The 24896-nt window shown below is 45.4% G+C and overlaps 1 protein-coding gene across 1 annotated transcript; it reads right to left on the reverse strand.

The window, feature by feature from the left end:
- Positions 1-893: 893 nt before the first annotated feature.
- MAN2C1 (mannosidase alpha class 2C member 1) lies at positions 894-23214 on the reverse strand. The gene is made up of 26 exons (XM_055002807.1): positions 23088-23214; positions 21044-21169; positions 20675-20798; positions 19967-20037; positions 19060-19237; positions 17609-17798; positions 17118-17224; positions 15653-15763; positions 14624-14716; positions 13808-13924; positions 12721-12816; positions 12149-12294; positions 11706-11829; positions 11375-11496; positions 10527-10612; positions 9447-9617; positions 9231-9313; positions 8964-9058; positions 8184-8288; positions 7213-7369; positions 6272-6415; positions 5313-5422; positions 3755-3834; positions 3424-3569; positions 3055-3158; positions 894-2966 (listed from the first exon to the last, which is right to left on the reverse strand). The coding sequence occupies exons 1-26, from the start codon at positions 23204-23206 to the stop codon at positions 2834-2836; spliced, it is 3138 nt and encodes a 1045-aa protein (XP_054858782.1). The 5' UTR covers positions 23207-23214; the 3' UTR covers positions 894-2833.
- Between the last annotated feature and the right edge of the window lie 1682 nt (positions 23215-24896).

Consider the following 24896-nt stretch of genomic DNA (forward strand, 5'->3'; position numbering starts at 1 on the left):
GTGTGGAGAAGATGTTGGCAGGTAATTTATATTTACTCAGGAAGGTAGATATAAATTACCTGCCAACATCTTCTCCACACTGTGACACTGAGAGATCTCTGTCTTTTGGTGCCACACCTCTGAAGATGCCAGTCACAGCTGCTGGCGAAATGTCAGGAACTACAATGCCAAGACCACGGCTATACAGCCCGGAAAATCCACAACAACCATTGACTATAAAAGTTTTATGCTGATGAGTTCTGCTATGAATCTACACCTCAGGTCCATCGTTGAATGCGTTAGGATTTCTGTACTTAGGTACAGCAGTGACATTCAATTGTGAGATTAGCATGGGATTGTTTTCTGCCACAGTAGAACTGCAGCTAGTTTGTGTGAAGGGATGAGACGGCTCCTTGCCAGAATCTTACAGCTGTTGTGTGTTAACATAGCCAAGAATAAGTACTGCCTTCCATTCATTCCCTTGTCCCAAGAATGGACGCCTCCCTTTTTCCTGCTTGGGAGTTGCATATTTATATGAAATTAGGTATGGGTATTGAGACCAAAACCAGAATTGTGAAGAATTGGATTAGGAATAGTGAACGAGGTACAACATCTCCTCCTATGTGCCATTTCTGGGAGTGATCGTTTATCATAATCAAGCAAGCCGCATGCAAACTGCACTTCTAGAACAAACTGAAATGTCTTCCATTCTGAAATGAACAGAATCTGATTTGCTTTAAAGTACCCTTCTCTAGCTTCGGCACAGAAATAGGTTTTTAATGGTTACTTCAGTCAAATGCTTTGCAAGCCAAATCTCTTTGTGAATTAAATTTTAAAATGCTTTTCAGGGTATGATTTTTGATATGAATAAAACTATTTTTTTCACAGAAACCTTCCTTCTTTGGTGTGTCTTACTTGTATTGTAAAACCAGATTTCCAGCCAGAAAAGCCTTTAAAAGACTGTAGGGGCCTTGCTCTTAGCACTGTTTTGATGCGCCCAGTCCAAACTACTAACAAAATGTAGGCCAAACTATTCAAGATCACTATTCGTTTATTTCATTTATTCCTTTCTCCGCAACAAGAACCACAAAGCTGCTTTCTTCCTCTGCATTTTATCCTCACAACGACCCTGCGAGGTAGGTTAGGCTGAGAGAGTATGACTGACCCAAGGTCACTCAGGAAGTTCTGTGGCAGAGTGGGGATTCGAACCTGGGTCTCCCAGGTCCTAGTCCAACACTCTAACCACCACTATGCCATGCTATATTACTGCCGCAGGTGTTGGAAAAAGTACAGAGGATGGCAACCGCAATGATTAATACAGACTATATATTAAAAACTTTTCCTTTTAATTCTAATTCTAGTGTGGCACTGCTCAGAGCCAAGTAGGCTGCATGAGCAGTATCATTAAAGTATTTAATGATTAAGCGGTTGGCAATCCTTTCCTGGGCCTTTCAATCTAGAAAAAAAAATGTCTAAGGGGAAATACGATAGAGGTTTATAAAATCATGCATGGGATGTAGAAAGTGGATAGAAGAAGCATTTTTTCCTGGAACTCGGGGGTACTCAAGATGTGGGAAACAGGTTCAGGACAGAAAAAAGAAAATACTTCTTTACTCAGTGAGTATTTAAATGGTGGAATTCAGTGAAAGTGCACTGAGGGTCACGAGCACTGATGGCTTTAAAAGCGGGTTAGACAGATTCATGGAGATTTGGTCCATCGATGGTGACTGAGGGGAGTCTCCGAGTGATTCCGCACACGTTGGATAATGCACTTCCAATCCTCTTTATAGATCATTTGGAATGGATTTTTTTGTGTGTGGAACAAAAAATCCACCTCAAACAATTGATAAAGTGATATATTGTAGAAGGCTTTCACGGCTGGAGAACGATGGTTGTTGTGGGTTTTCCGGGCTGTATCGCCGTGGTCTTGGCATTGTAGTTCCTGACGTTTCGCCAGCAGCTGTGACTGGTATCTTCAGAGATGTAGCACCGAAAGACAGAGATCTCTCAGTGTCACAGTGTGGAGAAGATGTTGGCAGGTAATTTATATCTACTCAGGAAGGTGGGTTTGGGCTGAGTCATCCTGTAAGAGTTTCCCAGGGTGTGGGATGCTAATGGAGGGAGGCTTCAGTGTATCCTGAGGAGGTTCTAAATTACCTGCCAACATCTTCTCCACACTGTGACACTGAGAGATCTCTCAGTGTCAACACATTATCCAACGTGTGCGGAATCAGCCTCCATATCCAGTGGCAGCAAAACTCGGAACACCAATGCCGGGAGGTGGCAGCAGGGGAAGGCCTCTCCCTCCGTGCCCGTTCATTGGGCCTTCCATGCCAGCTGCTTGGCCGCTGTGTGAAACAGGATGCTTGACTCCATAGACTGATCCGGCAGAGTTCGTCCTATATTGGGATGTTAAACAGAGCCTGTTCTACCAGTGGGCATCGCTGTCCACCCGCATATAAACTTAGATAACTGCTTTGCATTACTTTCCACCTGTTCCTTAAAGTATTTATTTCCTAGTCAAAGCAACCCTTCCTATGAAATTGATTCCTGCCAGACTAAGGCAAGTCACGGGTAACTGGATTCAAGGGCCTGTGTCACACGAGGGAGGGGAAATCCTCCTTTAGAGTGGGCCAAGCAGCCACCGCTTGCTTTGGGCGAACTGACTTCAGCCAGCTGGTGCTGAAGTCCGTTCAAAGCCCCTCCATGCCAGAGCACTTTGGATCCTCGCTACAATTCCTGCAGTCCTTTCCCAAGCACGAACGTGGTTTCTCCGGCTTGAGTTCAGCCACACACCCCGTCCCCACCCCAGAAAGAAAATAATGAAGAGGAGGAATAGGTGTTCGCCACTCCTTCAAGGGCTGTCCTGCCGTTTCAAGATCAGCAGGACCGATTGCACTTGGAATGGCGTGAAGGAAAGCTTTATGCCACGTGGCTCCACCAATGGCAGAGAACTCCCAAGACAGGGTCGTTCCAAGAGGTCACACCTAAAAGGAAGAGAAGAGCATAAGACGTGGAGCTGTTGGCACAAGTTACTGTTGGAACGTCCCCAACACCGCCACACTACATACTCACAGCACTGCCTCTTGGACGGGGACGGATGTCCGGAGCCAGGTGACGAGGGTGCTGCCGTGCGACTCGTACAGTCGGATCACCAGAGCGTCTGACCTGTCCTCGGCCTGGACAGAAGGGAAGAAAAAGGCTCCTTAGAATCAGCACAACGCTGCCCATGCAGCGTTTTATCTCATCCTTCCCCCAAGGAATTTAGGATGCTGGGCTTAGAAGCTGGCTTTTAGAAGAAAATCTGAGAATCTCAGCACGCGGCTCAGGCAATGCAACAAAGTCCGCCTGGGCTTAGCCCTGACTCCACCTGCAATATGGGACCACACTTCTCCTCTTCCACTGAGCGTGGCTGGGGGATAAAAGAAAAATAAAATGAAGTACCTGCTTGACAGTCTCCAGAACAACAGCGGGGGATTCCACAGAGAACGCGCTCCAGGCCAGGTGCTGCTCTGAGGCACTGGGTGCCGTACGAAGAGGGAAGTTCAGGTTGTAAGCTTTCTGGATCACCCCGGCCTCCTGGAAGGAACCTGCGTGGAAGATGGTAGCAGGGTGGCTGCAATAAGCTTCACATTTGTAATACAGGCACCATCATTGTCAATGCAGCCCTGTGGCCAAAAGGGGAATCGGCTCCTCCCCACCGTCTATCTAGGCTTGGAGGATACTGCCAAATCCCTTGGAAAAACTCCTTAAAAGTCAGTTTCTCAAAACTCACCCATATGAGGCATTACCGCGTAGGTAAATTGGTGGCGTCCGATATCAGCAGTGGCGTCAGGTGACTTAGGTGCCCTTAACCTTGGAGGAAAAACAGGGGGAATCATCGGTTTGTATGGTCAACCTTGTTATTTAACACAAGCAGAAAATTCCAGGTTCAATCCGCAGCATCTCCAGTTAAAAGGATCAGGTTCAAGGTGATGGGAAAGACCTCAGATTTGAAGAGCTGCTGCTAGCCAGAGTAGACCATGCTGACCTTGTTAGAAGGTAGCTTTTGGTCCCAGATTTGGAATGCTTCACGTAGACAACCTTGCTTAATTTTATCCCCGTATTGTAGATGGGGGAACGGAGGCTGGAGAGGGAATGGCTTGCCTTAGTAGGAACTATAGACTACGCTACTGGGTACTGTCTGCTGATGTCGATATGCTCCTATTAGGGAGTTTCCATGTTCCTAAATGTGCCGTGTAAATTAGTTATGTAGAAAGATTTCATCTCCGCTCGGCTCTGTGCTTGTTTTCCAAATTTGCTGCTACCATACCCTATTGTATCTCTTCCACTGAATGCCCTAACAGTTGTTCATTATTGTACTTTGCTCAGGGAATGTCCTAGCTGTTCTGTTCTATTCTATTCTATTGATTTTCGCTCGCAGTGTGTAATCTGTCTTGGATCTCAGTGAGAAAGGTGGACTATTAATAACAACAACAGCAACCCATGCTCTCCAGAGGCAGTTAACAGCACTAAGAAAACAGTGAAAATGCAATTTAAAACAGCGTCCCTATCTTTGGCATTTAAAAAAAAAATGAAATCTGAGATTGCTGCTGGAGATGCTGCATCCATTTCAGACTTCTGTGTGGAGGTGGAGCCCCCAAAATAGACACAGTTCTGCCTGCTGTCTCCTATCCCTGGTGGTCATTGAACCCTGATGACAGCACATTTGATTCCCCTCTGTTGTCCCTTATTTGTATAGAAATAGATGAATGTGCATCACTGGGATAAGACCAGAGGAGTTAGCCACATTAGTCTGTAGTTGCAAAATAGTAGAGTCCAGTAGCACCTTTAAGACTAACCTACTTTATTGTAGCATAAGCTTTCGAGAACCACAGCTCTCTTCAAAATCAAAAAGAGTCCAGTAGCACCTTTAAGACTAACCAATTTTATTATAGCATAAGCTTTCGAGAATCAAGTTCTCTTCATCAGATGCCTGATCAGATGTTTTGATCAGGCATCTGATGAAGAGAACTTGATTCTCGAAAGCTTATGCTATAATAAAATTGGTTAGTCTTAAAGGTGCTACTGGACTCTTTTTGATTTTGCTACTACAGACTAACACGGCTAACTCCTCAGGATCACAGCTCTCTTCGTTCGTCTGACAAAGAGAGCTGTGGTTTTCGAAAGCTTATGCTACAATAAAGTTGGTTAGTCTTAAAGGTGCTACTGGATTCTTTACTATTTTGGGATAAGACGACTGACCTGCATTGGTGGGAGCCAAGAAACACTGTATGATAGAGAATCGAGATGCCACCCCTTTGCTCCCAATAGCCTGCTACTTCCCCACTCACAAGGAGAGGCTCATCACGTTGCTGCGGACAGAGCAGCCGTATTTGCAGTCATTCAGCAGTGCGACCCCGAACCCATGCTCGGAGAGGTCCATCCATTTGTGATTCCACACCTTGAAAGAAAGCAACATCAGCAGGTCTCAAGGTCAGCTCTACAACTGAGCAGAGGCACTTTAATGCGCTCCACAACAGGTGATGGAATGGTAAAAAATTAAATACAACTTGCGTTCCACCTCCCAGGTCAGAATCCTGCAACTATGGCTGTATTTGTTAAAGAAAAATGTGCACAACGTTCTCTTGGTGCTAATCTTGTGTATGTGCCTCACTTCTCCCTAATGATAAAGAGAATCACAACGAAAAACTCACTCTCCCCTATATTGTGTGAATGAAATACGTGGGTTAACCCGAGTCAGCTTTCTCCCACAAACTGGAAAATGAATCCTGGATCAAACTGTGGTTTATAATCCTGGTTGGTTGGTGATGGGAAGAAATAGTCTATTTAACTCATGTTGTTTGTTACTGTACTTTGCTCAGTGAATGTCTTAGCAGTTGACTATATTGTATTTTCACTTGCCCTGCGTGATCCGCCTTGGATATACGAGAAAGGTGGCCAATGAATGAATGAATGAATGTGTCTACATGTGCACATTGCAAATAACCCGAATTAATGTTCTCAGTGCAGGGAGGAGGGCATGTGCCCAAAACCAGCAAAAAATCAGGATTGCGCACATTTCTCTTTAACCACGGTGAAATGCCTGAATGCAACTGGTCTCCTGCAATGCAATGACTGGAACTAGGTTTCCCGGTTTAGATCCCACACCCAGAACACTACCCCATGCAGGTGCTTTAAAAAATGATCCCTAGATGGTGTAGGCAGTCTAAAATGGGAGGGGGAATGATCTGTAGGGGATCTGGCCGTATTGATCTGAGTGCTGAGCTGAAGGAGCCAACCGGAGCCACACCTCAAACCGGGCCCAGTCCCAGGACGTGTTCCAATGCGTTGGTCTCTGCAGGTGGCCAAACTGGATCTCGTATGTCGCATTTGGACTCCGAACCTTGGCTGGAAATTCCACCTTGAGGAACTTGTGAGCTTCGTTCCAATCAACCTGTGGATGGCAAGATGGGGGACTGATCATCGGAGGGGGGACAGGAGGGCCCCCCGTCTTCTCCCTCAACAGTTTCCTGCTGTCCTGGTTGCTCCCAAGTTTGTTTAATGGTGTCCCGGCTCTGCAAACTTCAGGTTTGCCTGAACAAGCAATCAGAACCAGGAAGTCGTAATCGCATAACATAAACTGACTTGACATTCTTGTTTCAGAGCACTTCTTAAAGAGCAAAGAAAAAGGGGGTCCCATTTAAGGCTGGAGTAAAGTGAAATTTTCAGATTGGGAGAGGGGACAGAAAGCCATAATGTCCAAATGCTGATAACAGGAAAGAGCATTATCATGGACAAAAAGAATTCAGATCCTGCACCAAAATCCGTCACGGATGCTGTGCAAATTTGAATATATTTGATCATTTTGCATAGTTTATCTTCTGTATCTGTTCACAGAGATACTCAAAAGTGCCATGAAAGGTTATGAATCCATCTGATTGCCACACGCACACACCATTGCCTGTTAAGTCTCTCTTCTCTGTCTTAAGGACTAGAAACTTGCTCATGTTTTAAATGAAACCTAAGATTCTTAGGGTCCACAATTCTGTCCCCTGAATCAACTTTGTACTTGCACAGAACACACACTGCCTTATTTATCCTGGCCTGTATTAAAGGTATTCTGAACACAGGTTTTGTCATAAGGCTCCTATCTGTCCTGCTAGAGAAGCGATCTGAAGGTTTCCCAGCTCCCACCACTTCCTTTCTGAGGTCCATTTGCTTTGGTGCTTTCCCCCATGGGCCTCACCCAACCTGGGTTTGGAAGCGGACACATGGGCACGCAGCATCCAAGATGATCTCTTGGGTAAGGAAGCTCTTCTCGCTGATCCGCAAGGAGAATTTCACACTGCCTCGTAGTCCACCTGGTAGGACAATTTCCAGGGGGTTCAGGAGTTGTGTGACGAGTTTCCTGAAAGAGAGAATTACAAGGAAATATTTGCTTCAGTATTATAAGCAGGAGAAGGGGATGGGTTTTGTTTAAAGAACACCATGTTTCTGATTCTCATGACCGAGGACACAAATAATGTGAACTGTTTTGAATTTACATATGAAAAGCCTATGCAAGTTATAACAAAGGGTCTGTCTGTGGGGCAGCATTTTAACCTTCAACTGCCCTGTTGAGGGAGAATCACAGATTTGATCATAACAATATTTTTAACAGTCTTTGTAAGAGGTATCTGAACTTTTTTTCATTATAATAATCTTAACTTTTCTTAATTATAATAATTATAAAATAAATATATATCCATATCATGTTTTAAAAATTATAATATTAGCTAATGCTAAATGATTTTTTCATCTAAGTCAATCCGACTATATAGTTTACAAGTACTGGTTGATTTAATAATGAGGTTTTGTTTGTGCTGTATATCCGAAAACTATATTTTAAATGTTATACGGTCATTGTATTTTGACAGTCCTTGTAACACATAATCTTCAATTTTCTCTTTTTAATTTTTGTTCCCCTTTCTCTTTTTCTTTCTGTACCCTTTTTTATCTGTTTTAAAAATAAAAAAATATTTTTTTACAAAATAACTATTCCACTATTCATTATCGCGGTCTCCAAACATGAAGGTTATTCTTTCCACTCACCATGATGTGCAGCGACCCGTCCATGCAAAACGAAGCTCCTTGGGTTATTTTTCCTGGAAAGTTTGCTGCAAGCCCATAAGGCTGGGTTTTCAGAAATACTAAATTGTGTCTCTATGGCGACAAGCCCCTACCTGGTCTCCAGGTGATAATCCATCACATCCCAGGCATCCCAGTACAAAGGAACGTCATCAAAGATCACAAACTGATTGGCATGGCTACCTTCAGGGACAGTCTCTCTGAAATGACAGTTCAGAGCAGTCAAGGATTTGTACCAGATACAGGGGAGGGGCTGTGGCTCAGTGGAAGAGCCTCTGTTTTGCATGCAGAAGGCCCCAGGTTCAATTCCCGGCATCCCCTGTTGAAAGGACTAGGAAGCAGGCGATGTGAAAAACCTCTGCCCGATACCTTGGAGACGTGCTGCCAGGATAAGTAGATGAAACTGACCTTGATAAACCAATAGTCTTAACCAGGGTTTTTTTTCCTGGGAAAAGAGGTGGTGGAACTCAGTAATGGAACTCAGGACCGCACAATGATGTCACATTGGGTCAGCTGGAACAAGGGGGGAGTTTTTTAAAGTTTAAATCGCCCTCAGTGAAAATGGTCACATGTCTGGTGGCTGCGCCCCCTGATCTCCAGACATAGGGGAGTTTAGATTGCCCTCCATGTTGCTGCACAGAGGGCAATCTAAACTTCCCTTTGTCTGGAGATCAGGGGGAGGGGCCACTGGCCATGTGACCATTTTCAAGAGGTGCCGGAACTCCGTTCCACTGCGTTCCTGCTGAAAAAAAGCCCTGGTCTTAACACAGTTTAGATTATTGGCCATTCAAAGTCGGTGGTGTCTACTTAGTTTAAGTTAATTCAGACAGGATGAAGTTAGGATTGGATGAAGTTCCTAATGGATTTAAAAGTACCTCTCGGAATGAATTAAACGAAGCGAGGTCACACGTCCCGTACTATCCAGACGGACTTGGATAACACCATTCTCCATGGTAATTGAACCGTCCGCCTGCAGAGAAAGTTTGGGTAGGTTCTTTGCCCAGGCCGCAGCGAAAAGGAAACCCTGAGCCCGTGCAAATTTGTAAGAGGGAAACTTTTGCCTTCCTGAGATCAACAGCTTCCCTCCACACGGGGGTATTACTCAGATTTTTTTTTTACTAAATCCCATAAAAGCAACTGACCGCTTTGGTAACTGTGACGGGATGTGGAGGAGATAACGAATCCCGAACGGCACAATAACCCATGCTGGGAACTGTCACCAATGCTGGAAAAAAGAGGTACAAAACCTGCTCAGTTTTAAAAATTTCTTTCTTGAATGGCACTATTAACTTTAGACAGAAGTGCTTGCAAAGTTATTAGTCTTTTTATCAGCTAGGTAGTCGGGGGACCGTGATTACCGAAAGTCTCAGATCCACCTGGTCCTCTTTTGGAGACTACTTCCGTTCGTTCCCATGGCAACGTGTTGACAATAAGGATGCTTTCCGCCGTCTCTTGATCTTTGCTCAACAGGTCTCCGAGCAAAGACTGCAAAGCATCCGTCAGAAGGTGATCTCCAGCATCACGAATTTCTGGGGAGGAAGGATGAGGTCTTTAAGAAGAGGACACATACCCATCAGAAGCAAGTTAAGGGGTACCGGGTATATTAGAAAATGTAGTCAATTCTCTAAGGAGATTTGGAAGACGGCTGGTAGGGAACAGGCTGTTGGAGTGTTGTTGTTGTTGTTTGATTTTTATCCCACCCTCCCCGCAAGCAGGCTCAGGGCAGGTTACATCAACAATAAGATACGAGTTAAAATCCAGCGAAAAACATACAATGATAAAATACAGATTTCAGTCCCCGAGATGATGGTCTTCACCAAACAACAGACCCCCAGCCTACACGGGGGGAGAGGAAAGGAAGGGGGGGGGACAATCCTCTGGGTCTGATCCAGCAACGCTGTTCTTACACTCATGTAGAACTCAGTTCTACGTGAGTTCTACATAAGTGCCCTTGGGCCAGTGACACTGCCAGCTTAATCCATCTTATAAGTCTGTTGTGAGGATAAAAGGGGAAGAGGGGGGGATGCTACATACACTTATCTGAGTTCCCCAGAAGTAGGGCAGGATCAGATAAGACAGGAAGACAGATCTGTTGCAAAGATGAATGAAATAAAGCCAGCTGGCCATGTGTGTTGGGTGATAAATCACAGTAAGTAAGCAAATTTAACATTCTATATTCTTGAGACGGAGCCACCAACCTGAAGCCAGCATAGCATAGTGGTTAGAATGTTGGGCTAGGATCTGGAAGACGTGGGTTCTAGTCCACTGAGGTTTATGCTAAAACTGTGTTTAGCCTTTAGGGGGCTACACTAGACTCCTGTAGAATTTCTACTGTAATAGTGTTACTCTAACAGGGTTACTATCCTTCGGGAATGGTTTTCATGCAGGTAAGCCTAGAGATCAAGTCTTGATCCTCGAATTCCTGCTTCCCACCTTACCGGAATAGTATTTCATGGCGTCCTCAGCTACTAACTGGATACAGCTGCCTGGCAACACGTCGTGGAACTGATTCAGGAGTAATAACCTGAGCCAAAGAAAGTGCACATGAGACCTCAGAAACAGGATAACTGTCTTGTTTTCTGCGCACAATAAATGCACCTTGGTTTTAAAAGATATTCTTCATATCTTCAGGAGAGTGGCCGTGTTGGTCTATAGTAGACGAGCAAGATTCAGGTCCAGTAGCACCTTAAAGACTAACTACATTTCCAGAGTATGAACTTTTGAGAGTCAAAGCTCACATTGTCAAGATATCTGACGGAGCTCTGACTCTCAAAAGCTCATACCCTGGGAATCTAGCTGGTCTTTAAGGTGCTACTGGACCCAAATCTTGCTCTTCATATCTTGAAATATCTCCAAGCATGAAGGCAAAAATTATGCCTAGCCAGTGTCAGGGGATGGTTCTCCCATCCCACCTTTTCAGGTTCTTGTTCTCGTATAGGCAGATTTCCATGGGAATCTGGAATCTAAAACCATATACGGAATTTATCTTTTCATTCTACAATTGAAAAGCAAGTTTCTAGACCTCAGGGTCATGAAGATATATTTGGCAATTAGCGAACAGCGCAAGCGTCAGTATTCGTGGTAGAACTCATGGAGATTTCTCTCCACCTTTTGGCCTGCAGTCCTGGGACTGGATTCAACCAATGGCAGATGAAAGAAGCTTTTGAAAGAAATCTCCGCAGCCCCCCAGGGCCCCCAAAACCTGCTGCTGAGTGGAGGGGGAGGGGCTCCGTCACAAATCAGAATTTGTTACTTTGCAGTTCTAAGAGCACATTCACAAGTTTACCTCCAGAGGTGCTGCAGCTTGGCAGACGGGTACCGGAAAGAGCTTTTCCTCGACAAAGCAAAGCTACTGAGCACCTCGATGTCATGCAGCAGGCGTTCGCACTCCCGATTCCCCTTTTTAATCTGACTCCGAAAGGAGACGAAGGAGGTTTGAGGTTTACACAAGCTCGAGAACAAAGAATCATTCACAAGATAAAAGGTTAGACGTGGCTTAATCGGTATGTAGGATTCTACGGGCAGGGTGTGTGTCCTTTTTAAAGTCATTACCGTACAACGAGCCAGCATCACCTACGATCTCAAGTCCTTTCCCACTGTTCCTGTGGGGCACTAACCTGTCCATGGGTGGTGTATGTGCCGTTATGTAACTCTAGAAACAGCTCTCCAACCCAAGCGCACAGCTGGGATTCTGCCTTTTCCAGGGCAGAGAAAAATTGGTCAGGAGTCGACATCTGAACCCTGTGAGTCAGAAAGAAAGGAGCTCAACAAACTGCAAAAAATGGGAACCTTTACCCTCCTGAAAGGGAATAGTGTATTTTCCAGATTTGTTCGCCTCTGCAGGCCAGAAGAGGGGAAAGCTTTATGGTCCTTAGCCCTCCACTTCCTCTTCTTCCCATCCCAACGCCCCTGGAGCGTCTTCCAGCCTCCTGCCTCAGTTTCAGGTTCTCGTCCCACCGTTCAGGGAAGCTGCTCTCTTAAGTCCAACTACGATCTTCTAAACACTAGATTCCATCGTTACAGTTTTCCTTCTTTAGTTGAATTGTGCAGAGAGACTGACCTGGGCAAGCCATCTGTATCCTTCATCCTCTTTAGGCGGTCCAGCATCTTCTGCGTCGGGCCGCCTCCCCCATCTCCAAACCCAAACAAAGCGGCGCTGTGGTTCACCCGCCCTTTGTCCCGATTGTTCTTCAAGGTTTTTAACATCTAGGAGGAGATTCAACACGCACGTGATAAGCTATCAGTTTCATGACACATTCAACATGAAATCTGCTCCTGAGCCCCAAATGAACAAGCGCTGCCATTCTAAGCAGAGTTACAGCTTTCTAAACCCGTTGTCTTCCACGGAGGGGGGAGATCTCTGCTTAGGGTGCTGCTACGACAAGTACAGTGTCTTCACTGCCTTGCGTTAGTCCCTTGCAAATTACCACCTGTTGCTGCAGGAGACTGAGCAGACAACAGAGGCACAAAGAGGCAGATGCCGTAACAAGATCTTTTCTTGGACCTCGCCATCCCTGTCTGCCGAAACCGACGGAAGCCTTCTTTGACTGCTCACCTCACTGTGACATTAAAATACTTTCATTGCTTCCTCCAGGGACATAGAGCAGGACCACGTGTGGCAGCGTCACTCACCTCCTGCACGCGTCCGGCCAGCCCGTAGGAATCTGCCGGCGGGAAGTGAGCCAGAACCCGAGAGCCGTCGATGCCTTCCCAGAAAAAGGTGTTGTGCTGCAGGAGAAGACAGCCACGGCTGAGAGTGCAAAACCGCCTGAGAGGGAGGTCAGACCCTTTCCTATGTACTTATACTGCCTTATACTGAAGCATACCGTTGGTCTACTCAGACTGACAGCAGCTCTCCAGGATCTTAGGCAGAGGGTCTTTCACATCACCTACTGTCTGGGACTGAATCTGGGACCTCCTGCATGCCAATCAGGTGCTCCGCTACTGAGATATGCCCCCCGCCCCAATGAAGCTGCCTTCCCAAATGAAGCTGTTAGATCATTGATCTAACAAGGTCAGCACGGTCTACTCTGGCTAGCAGCAGTTCTTCAAAGCGGAAGTCTTTCCCATCGCCTAGAACCTGATCCTTTTAAGTGGAGATGCTGAGGACTGAACCTGGGTCGTTCTGCAAACTCAATGGACCGTGGGTTGGTGGCCGAGGATGGGGGGAACTCCTTTCCTGTTTTGTTTACAGCAAACACAAAACCCATCCACTGAGTCTTCCAAAATAAACTTTTGTCAGGACTTCTACCTAACGTGCTGTGGCAGTTCTTGGGATCCCCAAAAGTGATAAAAGAGATCTGGAAAACAAGCAACAGACAGTGTGGGGTAGTGGCTAGATTCAGACTTGGGAGACCAGGGTTTGTAATGGAGTAGATGAGAACAATGTATGCTACCCTGACCTCCTTGAAGGAAGGACAGTATAAAACTTGAATGAATGAATGAATGAATGAATGAATGAATGAATGAATGAATGAATGAATGAATGAATGAATGAATTTCTCCTGTGCATGTTTGTCAGGAATTCCAGAAGCAAGCCAGAGAACACAGGGGCCATTCTACAAAGTAAGTAAAAAAGCAGACCCTGACTTAAAGACAATTTAATGAAGGGAAAGTGCTAGTAAATGAAGGGGCAGACCATCACATCAAGCCAGTAGGCCTATTTGTACAATGTAAGCACCCCTTTAGCCCCCATGCCTCTCTGAAAATCTTCGCTCACCGGGAAAGCATTCACAAGGTTCCAGCTAAGCTTCTGAGTCAGGAAATGGCGTATCCCACATCCGCGCATCAGCTGGGGCAGCTGAGCCGAGTAGCCAAAGGTGTCCGGCAACCAGAACTGGTTAAGCAAACAGGAGGAAGAGGAGGTCAGAGGTAATAGGGAACATGATAAAAGCCTTCTTGATTTAGCTCCAGAGTCGACTTTGGGGAGGCTCACGAGCAGGGCGGGAAGCAACATGCCCTCTCCCCTGCTGGGCATCTGATATTTGCAGGTAGACTGCCTCTGAATATGCAGGTTCCATTCAGCTAGCATAGCTAACTGTCACAATGACTTACAGCCATCTGCACAGGCATGCCTCTGCACTTTTAAGTTTCAAGCTCTGTGAGAGTACAGCCAGAGTGAAGCGATACCCCTCCGCCAATGATTTCCATCCACATGAATCGTGCGTATGGGCACCTTTTTCTGATGTCACCTGTAAAGGCCGTTGAGCATTTCTTTTGAGAGAGAGAAGCAAACCCATGCAAACCAGCAAAATTCAGTATGCACAAAAGAATTCGCAGCATGGAGCTGATGCTGCAAGAAGGTCATTTCAAGCAGCCTCAAGCATTTGTTGTGGCAAGGCAGAAACCGCCAACTAGCGGTAGCCGAAAATATCCGAAACAGCAGAGGGGGCAGAAAAGAAAGAAAGCTGCTAGCACAGATGTTGAACCGGCTGCAAGAACTGTGGGGACTGAAAACACAGCCGTGCGCATGGAATATACCAGCTTTGGAGACAAATCCAGGGGAAGTGCTTGGAGGAGAGAAATAAGATCGTACCTCGGAGCAGAGCTTCCCAAACTCCTGCTGGAAGAATCGCTGTCCCTGTAGGAACTGCCGGACCATGGACTCGCCGCTAGGAAGGTTCCCATCCTGGGGAAGAACTTATGTCACTTTCAAGCCACACAAAGCTGTCTTACACCAAGGCAGACCCTTAGTCTACTGAGATCAGGGGTCATTCGTAGAAAAAGAGCTGGAGGAACTCATTCGCATAACTCACTAGCATATGCCACGCCCCTTGACATCACCAGAAGTGTGTCATTGGTATAACTGATTTGCATATGCCACACCCCCTGACATCACCTATTCTGGCTGTTTTGGACCCAATCCTGGTCATTCAGGGCCGAAATTGGGCCCGAAATGGCAAAAAGGGGCTGAAAATGGCCGAAAAGGGGCCCCAAATGGTCAGGATCGGGCCGCTGCTGAGTGAGAAAGTGATCCACCACCTGTCAGAGGCCCGATCCGGGCCGTTTTGGCCCCAATCCAGGCCAAAATGGGCCCCAAATGGCCGAGAGTCAGGTGGGCGGAGCCACCTGACACATGACCTCTTTGGGGAACTGCCAGAACAGCGTTCCTGCGTGTTCCCCCTCGAAATGAGCCCTGACTGAGATTAATATTGTTTAATCAAACTGGCAGCAGCTCTCCAGGATCTCAAAGATGCCAGGAATTGAACTTGGGACCTTCTGCATGCCAAGTGGATGCTCTGCCACTCAGCCACGGCCCTCCCTTAAAGCCTGTCATTTTGTCCCTTTTTGTTCCAGACGTTGATGGCATTATCTTTCACTCGAGGCGCTCGTTGGAAAATTAATCACGGCAGCTAGGAATTAGCCAAAATCCTGCTGCGTTCGGCCTCATTGATCGGAGGGAAGATCAGTCCGTGATGCAGTGAAGTCCCTTCCTTTCAAAAGAAGAAAAAGCTGCCCGGTGCCTTCCTTATTAACCAACAGGTTGCCCCTTTTCTGGTCTCAAGAGCCCGAGTTCCATGACTATGGGGAAGGAGGAGCTGGATCTAGGGTGCTGCGTCCTTACCATTTCCACCCACGTGCCGCCAACAGGGATGAAGCGTCCTTCTTTTGCAAAGTCTTGAATTTTCGCATACAGACCGGGATAGCGGCTCTTCACCCATTCAAACTGCTGGGCCTGTAGAAGACAGCTTAGATGCATTGCTCAGTGCAAACGGTAAGGTTCGTGGCTTACGCATGGTATATGAGGAACAGCAGACAAGACTCAGGTTCTTCTTTTGTCTTAGATCCAGAGGAGTTAGCCGTATTAGTCTGTAGTAGCAAAATCGTAAAGAGTCCAGTAGCACCTTTAAGACTAACCAACTTTACTGTAGCATAAACTTTCGAGAACCACAGCTCTCTTCGTCACATGCATCTGACAAAGAGAACTGTGGTTCTCGAAAGCTTATGCTACAGTAAAGTTGGTTAGTCTTAAAGATTCTTTTGTTTTTTTGAAAATATATATATGCCGCCTGTCTAGCCTCATCCACAAAGGTGGCTCGCAAGATTAAAATACAAACAAATCATACAAGCAACAGATACAAAATAATATTAAAACAAGCTATAAAAGTCACTGTGTACTTTCAGGCTGAAAATCATTACATTTTAAGCAGCTCAATGATTTTTTAAAATTCTCTGGTAGGTTTTTTTTAAAATGCTGGGTTTTAATTTATAACCTTTACTGTTTGTGTTTTACTGTGTTATTTTGTAAGCTGCCTTGGACCAGTTCCCCAGGGGAGGCAACATAAAAACTCTCTAAATAAATGGTCAACCTTGGTTAGTAATTGGATAGGAGACTTCCAATGAAGACCAAGGCTGCACAGCCAAGTGATGGCAAACCACCTTGGTTAATATACTGCATTGAAAACACTACCATGGTGTCAGCTATGACTTGATGGCACCTTCCTCCACCCCCAAATACATATATAAAACTACTTTCAGGGTAGAAGCAGACCATAAAAGAGTTAAAACGAGGGAACACTTCCATTATAAGACTGGATAAAGAGAACTGTTTTGGCATAGAGGATAGTGAAATAGATACCAGACAAGTCTCTGGTGGGAGGATTTTCCAGAGGTCAGGTGCCACCACTATAAAAGCCCTGTCGCTGGTCACCACCAGCCTCACCTCCACAGATGGGGAGAAAAAGATATTTATTGTATTTTTGTCCCGACGTTCCTCCAGGAGTTCAGAGTGGTGTATAGGGCTCTTTCTTCTTCTTTTTACCCTCACAACAACACTGTAATGTAGGTTAGGCTGAAAGACCATCACTGGACCACAGTTCATGTCACAGCGGGGATCCTATTCCTGTTCTTTAACCACCGCACCACTTTCACTCTCTCTGAATGACATCTTTCCATTTCTACTGACCATACGGCAAAGGGAGACTGTCACAACCTCTCTTATCGAGAATGTGGGAATTCTGATACAGAACAGTTCGAGGGATAGGTCTGAACTTGACCGAAAGATGGGCGCACATAAACACTGATAATACTTGTGAGCAGACGAAGGTGAACTCTGGGTTCTTCTCCATCAGGTGTACGACAGTCACCCAACTGCGTGCACATTTACGGATCGTCTCCTCGTAAGGCCACAGCCAAGCTAGAAAGAGAATCGGAAATATTTTTCCCCATAGAATCCCACCTTAGAGGCTCAACTTTGCCCCTCTATTCCTTTCCCACCTTATTTTCTGCCAATTTGATCCTTGCCAAATTATTCCAAAACATAACTTTAAAAAAATACGACTATACAAAACAGGGATATTGAGATTGACAAAACGCTGTGATCTTAAAATCTGATGGGTATGTGCACCTGGTAGACTGATGCTCGCCTGTTAGACAAATGTGTAAAGCTAGAGTCCGTTTCCTTACATTTTAAGACCCTGCCAGGTCTACAAAACTGTGCCCAACACCTCAATTGCGCAAGAAGTTCCCTCCAGACCCAGTTCCTACAAATGAGCATTCAGAAATCTGCATCTCCTCTTACCAGAATCAATGTGGCAGTGTCCCATTGCATGGATGACGTGCTGGCTGTCCCCATTCTTCTGACCAAAGACCGAACGGGCCACTTCGTGAACCAATGGGAAAGTCGATGGGTTGGTGACATCACACAGATTAACCATCTGATTGGCTGCATAAAGTGCCTGGAAGCTCCGCTGGTTTTCCTCCCCGAGGAGCTGAATACCCAAATACAAAACATAAGCTTAATGATATTGGTTGCTAATGGGGTACCAGGAAAATGAAGGGTAGTTTTTGTTGGCGAAACATAACGCCAATAAGAACTGGGGCGTTTGTGCATATGTCGTTTGAGAAGAAGTCAAGAACTAAAAGATGTCTTAAAACTTGCAAGCGAGAATCCTCCTGGTCAACTAGAACCAGTTAAAAGGAGCAGATGCACAAGCACCAAAGCGCTGGCAGAAAATAACTACAACTTGGAGCAATGTTTATTATAACCAAAGGTGTTTGCCTACCATTGGCACTGAGGGGTCAGCTGGCATGGAAGGAAACCGACCGCTTAACCAACAGGGCATAATCACATCTTTGGAAGCGGAAAATTCAGAAGCCGAGGCTTCTTGATTTCCACATGGGCAGCATGATCCTCTCTGGCAAAGGTGATCCTCTGCTGCGTGACGTACTCCTCCAGTGCTAGGCATTTCTCTTCTCTTGCCAGATGCTGGACACGTGTGAGAGGAAAGGGCCTAACACTGGGGGAACGTGCTTCACAATGAAGAACTGCAACAGAACACAACGCTGTGCAAGGAAAAGAGAGGATCCAAGCCGGTATGTTAAGGCAGATCATCGCCCTTTTCTGAAGAGTTTGACACACTTCTTTTTGCTGTTCAGAATAGTTCTCTGAAAGTACATCTGATGGGTGGTGGCGATCTGTCAAGAAGGCTCAGGAATAAAAAAAAGCTCCTGTCCAATTGTACTGGCTGCCGTTGGTTTTAGATGTTTTCTAAATGGACAGACATGGCTGCCTGCAACCTTGTTAAGAAGTAACAGGATGATTCTAAGATGACATGCGTAGGGCTGGGCCGTCCCAACTTGACATTGGTGCAGAAAAAATGGTACACTTCCAATCTGAACAACAACAACAACATTGGATTTATATACCACCCTTCAGGATGACTTAACACGCACTCAGAGTGGTTTACAAAGTGTGTTGTTATTATCCTCATGACAAACACCCTGTGAGGTGGGAAGGGCTGAGAGAGCTCCTAGAAGCTGTGACTAGCCCAAGGTCACCCAGCTGGCTTCAAGCAGAGGAGTGGGGAATCAAACCCGGCTCTCCAGATTAGAGTCCTGCACTCTTAACCACTACACCAAACTCTTCACCAGTATTAGCATGCATTAGTATTAGTGTGTATTTGTATTAGTATGAATTCTTCACCAGTAGCCAGTTACCCAAAATGTCCCTGGAAGGACAAAAGAGTTTACCTTGGCCATATCCAGAAGGATCTCAAAGTCTATCAGAAGTTCATGGACATCCTTGTTGAAGACCACCAGCTCAGCCTTGTGCAAGAGGAACTTCTTGTCCGGATCCGGCGGGGCAATCATGCTGCCTTTCCCAGCTCCGAAGAGACCGTTGCAGGCAACCTCCACGTACAGGGTCAGGCTACCAAAGCAAGAAGCTATTAGTAATCTCATTGTACTGTTGTTTGACATTTAGTTGGTTGTCCTAAATTTGCTAGAGGCTAATTTTTAGTTGCTCTTCTGCAGAGAGTGTAACAGAAGGCAGAGAGAATTCCTAGAACTTGATAATAAAAGGGATTCTAGCCCGGCCTGGGTGGGATATTCCTTCCCCACCTTGTAAACTGCAAACAGAGAGCTGTGGTCTCTTGGCCAACAACTACTGGAGAATTGCTTCTCATTCCTAAAACGGGGAGATAGATGCTGTTGCATCTCTGCATTCTGCACCTGCTCTCATTCATTGTAATGGACGGTTGTATAGCCGCTACCACCTTAAATCCTTAGTTTGTATAGCTTTTTGCATGCATCTGTTTGCGTGGAGGACGAAATGGCAATCATTTCTTTCCACCATAGTACACTCTGCCAGGAGAACCTAGAAGAAACAACTTCTTCCACTCTGATATTAAAGATGCAGAATGCTGCACCCTCACAACAAGGCAAACCCCCGCAGATAGGTTTAGGGATCTTTAGTTTAGGTCATCCTTGTGAGATCCTAACCTTTGCCCATCCCATAACCACCAATTGCACCTTCAAGGTCCCATTAAAAAGCAAACAGAATAAATCAGAAATCATCATCAGGTCCAGAACATCTGGCCTACCGACACACACACACAGGAGAGTCCCCCTAAAGCAAGAGGATGGCTTCCTATCTCACCCGTGAGGGTCTTTCTCCTTAAGGCAGTCTGTCAAGATGTAGCTGGTCTTCTCGCCTTCTTGAGTCAAGCCCTGTCCGCAAAAGAAGCAAGGTTCTTCGGTTAACCTGTTTACCAGGGTGGTGCATTATAACCATTCACACTGCAGAAGGGAACTACCATCTGAAATACGATGCCTGGGGTAATGGGGTAATGGAAACATTAGCAGTGAGCTATGGTCCCTTCAGGGATTCTTTTTACACATGCCATTTTTGGTTGTGTTACTCCTCAGAATAATGCTAGTCATAAACTGATATTTATATTTTGTGCTATCAAAAGCAATTCAAAATTCTGTTCCAAAACAAGCCACGGTGTCAAGAAAATTACTGATTTATTACAAAAATTTCTAGTCAACATTTCTCCTGATTAATGAGACTCAAAGCAGCTTACAAAATATGTGTGGGTGTGATATATAACTGAATTTAAGTTTTGTGCATTGAGACGTCACATAATCATTAGCGTTGGATAAGATCTGGAAGCACAAGGTTCAAATATCCGATCTTTAACAAAGCTTACCACTCTCTCTGTACTTATCCGTCATCGTAATGTACCTTGCAGGATTGTTAGGCTTCTTCTTTGCATGAAGAATGGCCAGCTTGAAGATATCCAGGAGGAAAACTGAAAACAGAACCAACCCCAAGGTGCACCACCTGAGATGGACTTCCATTCACCTGAACAGGCTGTGCGTCCTTCCAAACCATTCCCTCGCCATCGCTTTCCCACTGAAGGTGTACTTCTTTGCCTGCCCACTCTCTGGGGATGCTGAGATCGATTTTAAACCAACAAGTCTCCCATCTGAAAGAAACGGCACCTTTTATTGGGATTTCCTTGATGCGTGGAGGTTGCCTCATCACAGGCTTTGACCCAAGATTCAGTTTGGGGGCTCTTTCTCTTTCTGAGGGCTGGGCAAATGGCTCCTCCATTTGATGGGTGGTATGATCCCTAGTGTGTGGGGAGAAGTGCAACTGGGGCACGAACTCTCTTATGTTCCTGTCATGCTTTTATAAAGGGATACTTACGTCTTATAAAGGGATACTTACGTCTTTCCAAAACAGTCCCCAACTTTGAAAGGCCGGAATTCTTGTCTGACAGCTTCCTCATATGATATCCGTCGAGGGGTTTCAAAGCAGGAGAGAGATTCCAATGAGCAGGTATCTCCAAACAGCCTGCAAAATGGCACAGCGAAGATATCAGCTCTGGGATGTGGCATTAGAGCCACAACTATGGACCCACATGAAGACAAATCTGTACCACTCTCTGGCCCAGAAGCTATTTTTCATTTGATGGCTGTTCCAGAAACATTTGGCTAAAGTGGGAAACAAACCTATATTGATACTAGATGTGTTCCTGGCTTACAGTGCAATCCTAAACAGAGTTACTCCAGCATAAAACCATTGATTTCAATGGGCTTAGAGAGGAGTTACTCTTCTTAGGATTGCACTGATAAGGATCTTAGAATACAGTGCCAAGTATGCAGAAGTCAGGCCATTTAGAAAGTCCATAGCAACAGTAAGGTCAGTAACCAGACCCTCAATGTGGTCTGTGGCTCAGGGTTAGAGTACCACATTATCATGAAGAAGGCCCTGGGTTCAATTATGGCATCTCCATCAGAAAAGACTGGGTGAAAGATCTCTGCCCGAGACCCCGGTGAGCCACAGCCAGTAGACAATATTGTCAGTAGGCAATACCGACCCTGATGGAAACATGGTGTGATTCAGTAGCATTGCTTGATTCTATCTATACAACCATTTTAGCACTTTTTCATTCTTCATAAATGACAACAGGAGCCACATCTTCACAAGCAAGTGCTGCAGAGTGTTAGTCTTCTATTTGTTTTGCATGTGTGCAGTTCACATTCTGCCCTTATATTCTATTATTCCAAGTAACTCCTTTCTATTCCTTTTTGTTGCTTTTCTTTTTAATTAATTCTTGGCTGGGATCTGTCAAGTACCATCTATGCTTTGGATGGTTATTTTTCTTTACTAAGCTAAATAGCTTGGGTCCTGCACACCTCAGACAACTCCACTATATTCCATAATAATTGTAAAAATAGCTGATGATCTCTTGACTGAAACACCTTGTAACAAGGGCATGAACAGAGATTCTCAGTGCAGAATTCCACTCAGTTGGAGTCTTGCCAAAGTCTGAGCCTGCATATTTCCCAGAAACACTTTAATACATTTATATTTGGTCTGACTTTTACTGGTAAAGGCTTAAAGTAATTAAAAATGCTGATGTATTTTACTTCCAGAATTTCTGAGTTTAAAAAAACCAACAAGATTACCCACTCTGAATCAGTCAATTGCTCTTGCAATTTTCTTTGAAGAGTCCTGTGCAAATCAAAAGTCTACACTGAGAAGGAATTTTCTTCATTAAAGTCTGATTATTTCAAGTTTTGTATCCCAATTCTATTCATGTCGAAGCGTGCAAACTTCAGGCATAAACAGTCAGTTCACAGGTTGGCAAGAGTTCAAGATGGCATAAAAATCACCACTAACAGTACCTATAATTTGGAAAGACAGCTTAATCCTATTTGATCATGCAGCTGATATGGGTTGCCAACCTCTAGGTGGAGGTGGGAGATCTCTTGGAATTACAAGTGATCTCTAGGCCACAGAGATCAGTTCCCCTGGAGAAAATAGCTGTTTTGGGGGGCCTTTATGGTGCTACTGGACCCGGATCTTTCTCTTCTACTATAGACCAATATGGCAATCTAAAACTATAGTATAAAATTATATCCTGCTGTAATCCGTCCCTTCCTCAAACCTTGACCTCTTCAGATTCCATCCCCCAAATCTCCAGGAATTTCCCAATCTGGAGCTGGCCACCCTAATTTATGGCTAGATAGAACTTCCATTTTCAGAGGCAGTATACCAGTCTCCAAGAAGCAGTATCGAGGGAAGGCTTTTGCCTTTTGCCTTCGTGCCCTGCTTGTTGGACTTCCCAGAGACTGCCTCTGGTTGGTCATGGTGGGAAATAGGATGTTCGACGAATGGACCTTTTTGACACTCGTTCTCTGCTCTGAACAGGCGGATGAGGGGGACGGATTTTAGCGATGGACCAACCCGTCCCAGAGTTTCGCACCTGCCCCGGAGGTTACAGTCCGTGAAATAGACGTCGGAGACAAACTTTTCGACTCGTTCGAGTGCGGTACGCCGATGCTTCAGCACTACCGGCTGTGAATTTTGCCCGGACCCAGCCATGATTCTACGACCCGATTTCCGCCTGCGGTGCAACACCTAAATAACTCCGAGCAACACTAAGCAGTCAAAATGGTTCCGACTTTCCTGAATTCCCCATGAGCAAGCGCAATAACGTCTGCCATCTAGCAGCCGAAAGAGAGAGCGCGATTTCATGAGGTTCCGCTAATGGGAGCATGACCCGTTGCCAATCCCCATTCAAACGCATTGGTGCAGCATCTGACCCACAGCAATGCATGAACTTCTTGGAAGAGTAGCTGGATGAGTCCAGTGGTACCTGAGACCCGTGAGATTTTCGGGCTGTACGTTTTTAAGAATCAAAAGATTTCAGTCATTCATATTCTGCCTTTCTCACTGAGACTCAAGGCAGATTACGTAGTGTGGGATTAGTACAATCAGCGGCAAGGACAAGGGCAGGCATTTCCATACAATGTCAAGGTCATTTCCATAAACAATGTCATAGGGTAAATGAATACAAGTTTACAAAAACATAGCAGTAGCACGGATCCAATATGGGGTTGAAGAATTGCTGAAACAGAACATAATCAATTCTAGGATTTACAATAAACAACATGAAGCACAGGAGTACATATTTAAAGCAACAGATAATATGTAAGGCAACATAATGGTGAAGTCTATGGTTCCTAAATCATTAGCGAAACATCTGGGACCCCTTTCCTACAATACCACCCTCTTGTTGGTCTCTAAAAGATGCCACTGGACTCAAATCCTTTTGTTCTGCTGCAGACCTACATGGCTACCTACTTGATACTTGTTAGAGTAGGAGTTTGAACCTTGGCCTCCCTGCCTTCCTACATCAGAATGGCTGTCACCAGATTATTATAGCCAATCAGTGCCGTTGTAAATGTGCCGCTGTGTTTATCTTGCATGCAGTTGAGGTTTGCATGAATGCGCATACAGAGCGATGAAGGAAAACACCGTAGGCACCAGGATCAAAGGCCCATGGAACGTACAAAGTACAAGGAGGGGTACAGTTAGGTAAAATTCAACTGTAACAAGAAGTACAGAGATAATTCATGACAATAACTGATATGACTAAATTTCCCTGTCTGCTCAGCTGATTCAGCCCTGTAATGGCTGAGGAATCCCAGGTTTTGCTAAATCACTGAGCAGCTAAGGGGATAGCAGTATCACACAACAATTCTATACAGATTTACTCCAGTCTAATCTCATTTATATCAAAAGGTTTAGATTTGAGTAACACTATATAGGATTGCACAGTAGGTGTTTAAGATGCCATGTGGTCATTTTTTGTTTGTATTCACTTGCTCGGGTTTTTTTAACCAGTTTGTTCATTGGTTCATTTTTGCGGGACCACCTCTTCCATTACGTCCCCTGCAGGATGTTGCGCTCTGCAGACAAGCAACTCCTGGTGGCCCCTGGCCCGAAGGACATCTGTCTGGCCTCAACCAGGGCCAGGTCTTTTTCTGCCCTGGCCCCGGCCTGGTAGAATGCTCTCCCACTGCAGATCCTGGCCCTGCAGGACCTGTGACAGTTCCGCAGGGCCTGTAAAACAGAGATGTTCCGCCGGGCCTTTGGCTGAGTGCCAGTGGGTGTCCTTCTTCCATCTAAGACCACCACTTCTTCTGGGGCTGCCCTCGGCCATTTGCTATGCCCATATACGGACTCCCAATATTTGTTTAAATAGCCTGCTCCTGGACTATTTTAATGA

The sequence above is a fragment of the Eublepharis macularius genome, chromosome 18 (genome assembly GCF_028583425.1).
Source record: "Eublepharis macularius isolate TG4126 chromosome 18, MPM_Emac_v1.0, whole genome shotgun sequence".
NCBI classification, from domain to species: Eukaryota; Metazoa; Chordata; class Lepidosauria; order Squamata; family Eublepharidae; genus Eublepharis; species Eublepharis macularius.

Excerpts from the sequence above, each read along its gene's own strand:
- MAN2C1 (XM_055002807.1), bottom strand. The coding sequence starts at position 23,206 with ATGGCTGGGTCCGGGCAAAATTCACAGCCGGTAGTGCTGAAGCATCGG. Across the intron at positions 12,295-12,720 it reads TGGCCGGACGCGTGCAGGAG|ATGTTAAAAACCTTGAAGAA; the intron begins GTGAGTGACGCT and ends ATCTCCTCCTAG. Across the intron at positions 9,618-10,526 it reads CGCCATGAAATACTATTCCG|AAATTCGTGATGCTGGAGAT; the intron begins GTAAGGTGGGAA and ends CTTCCTCCCCAG.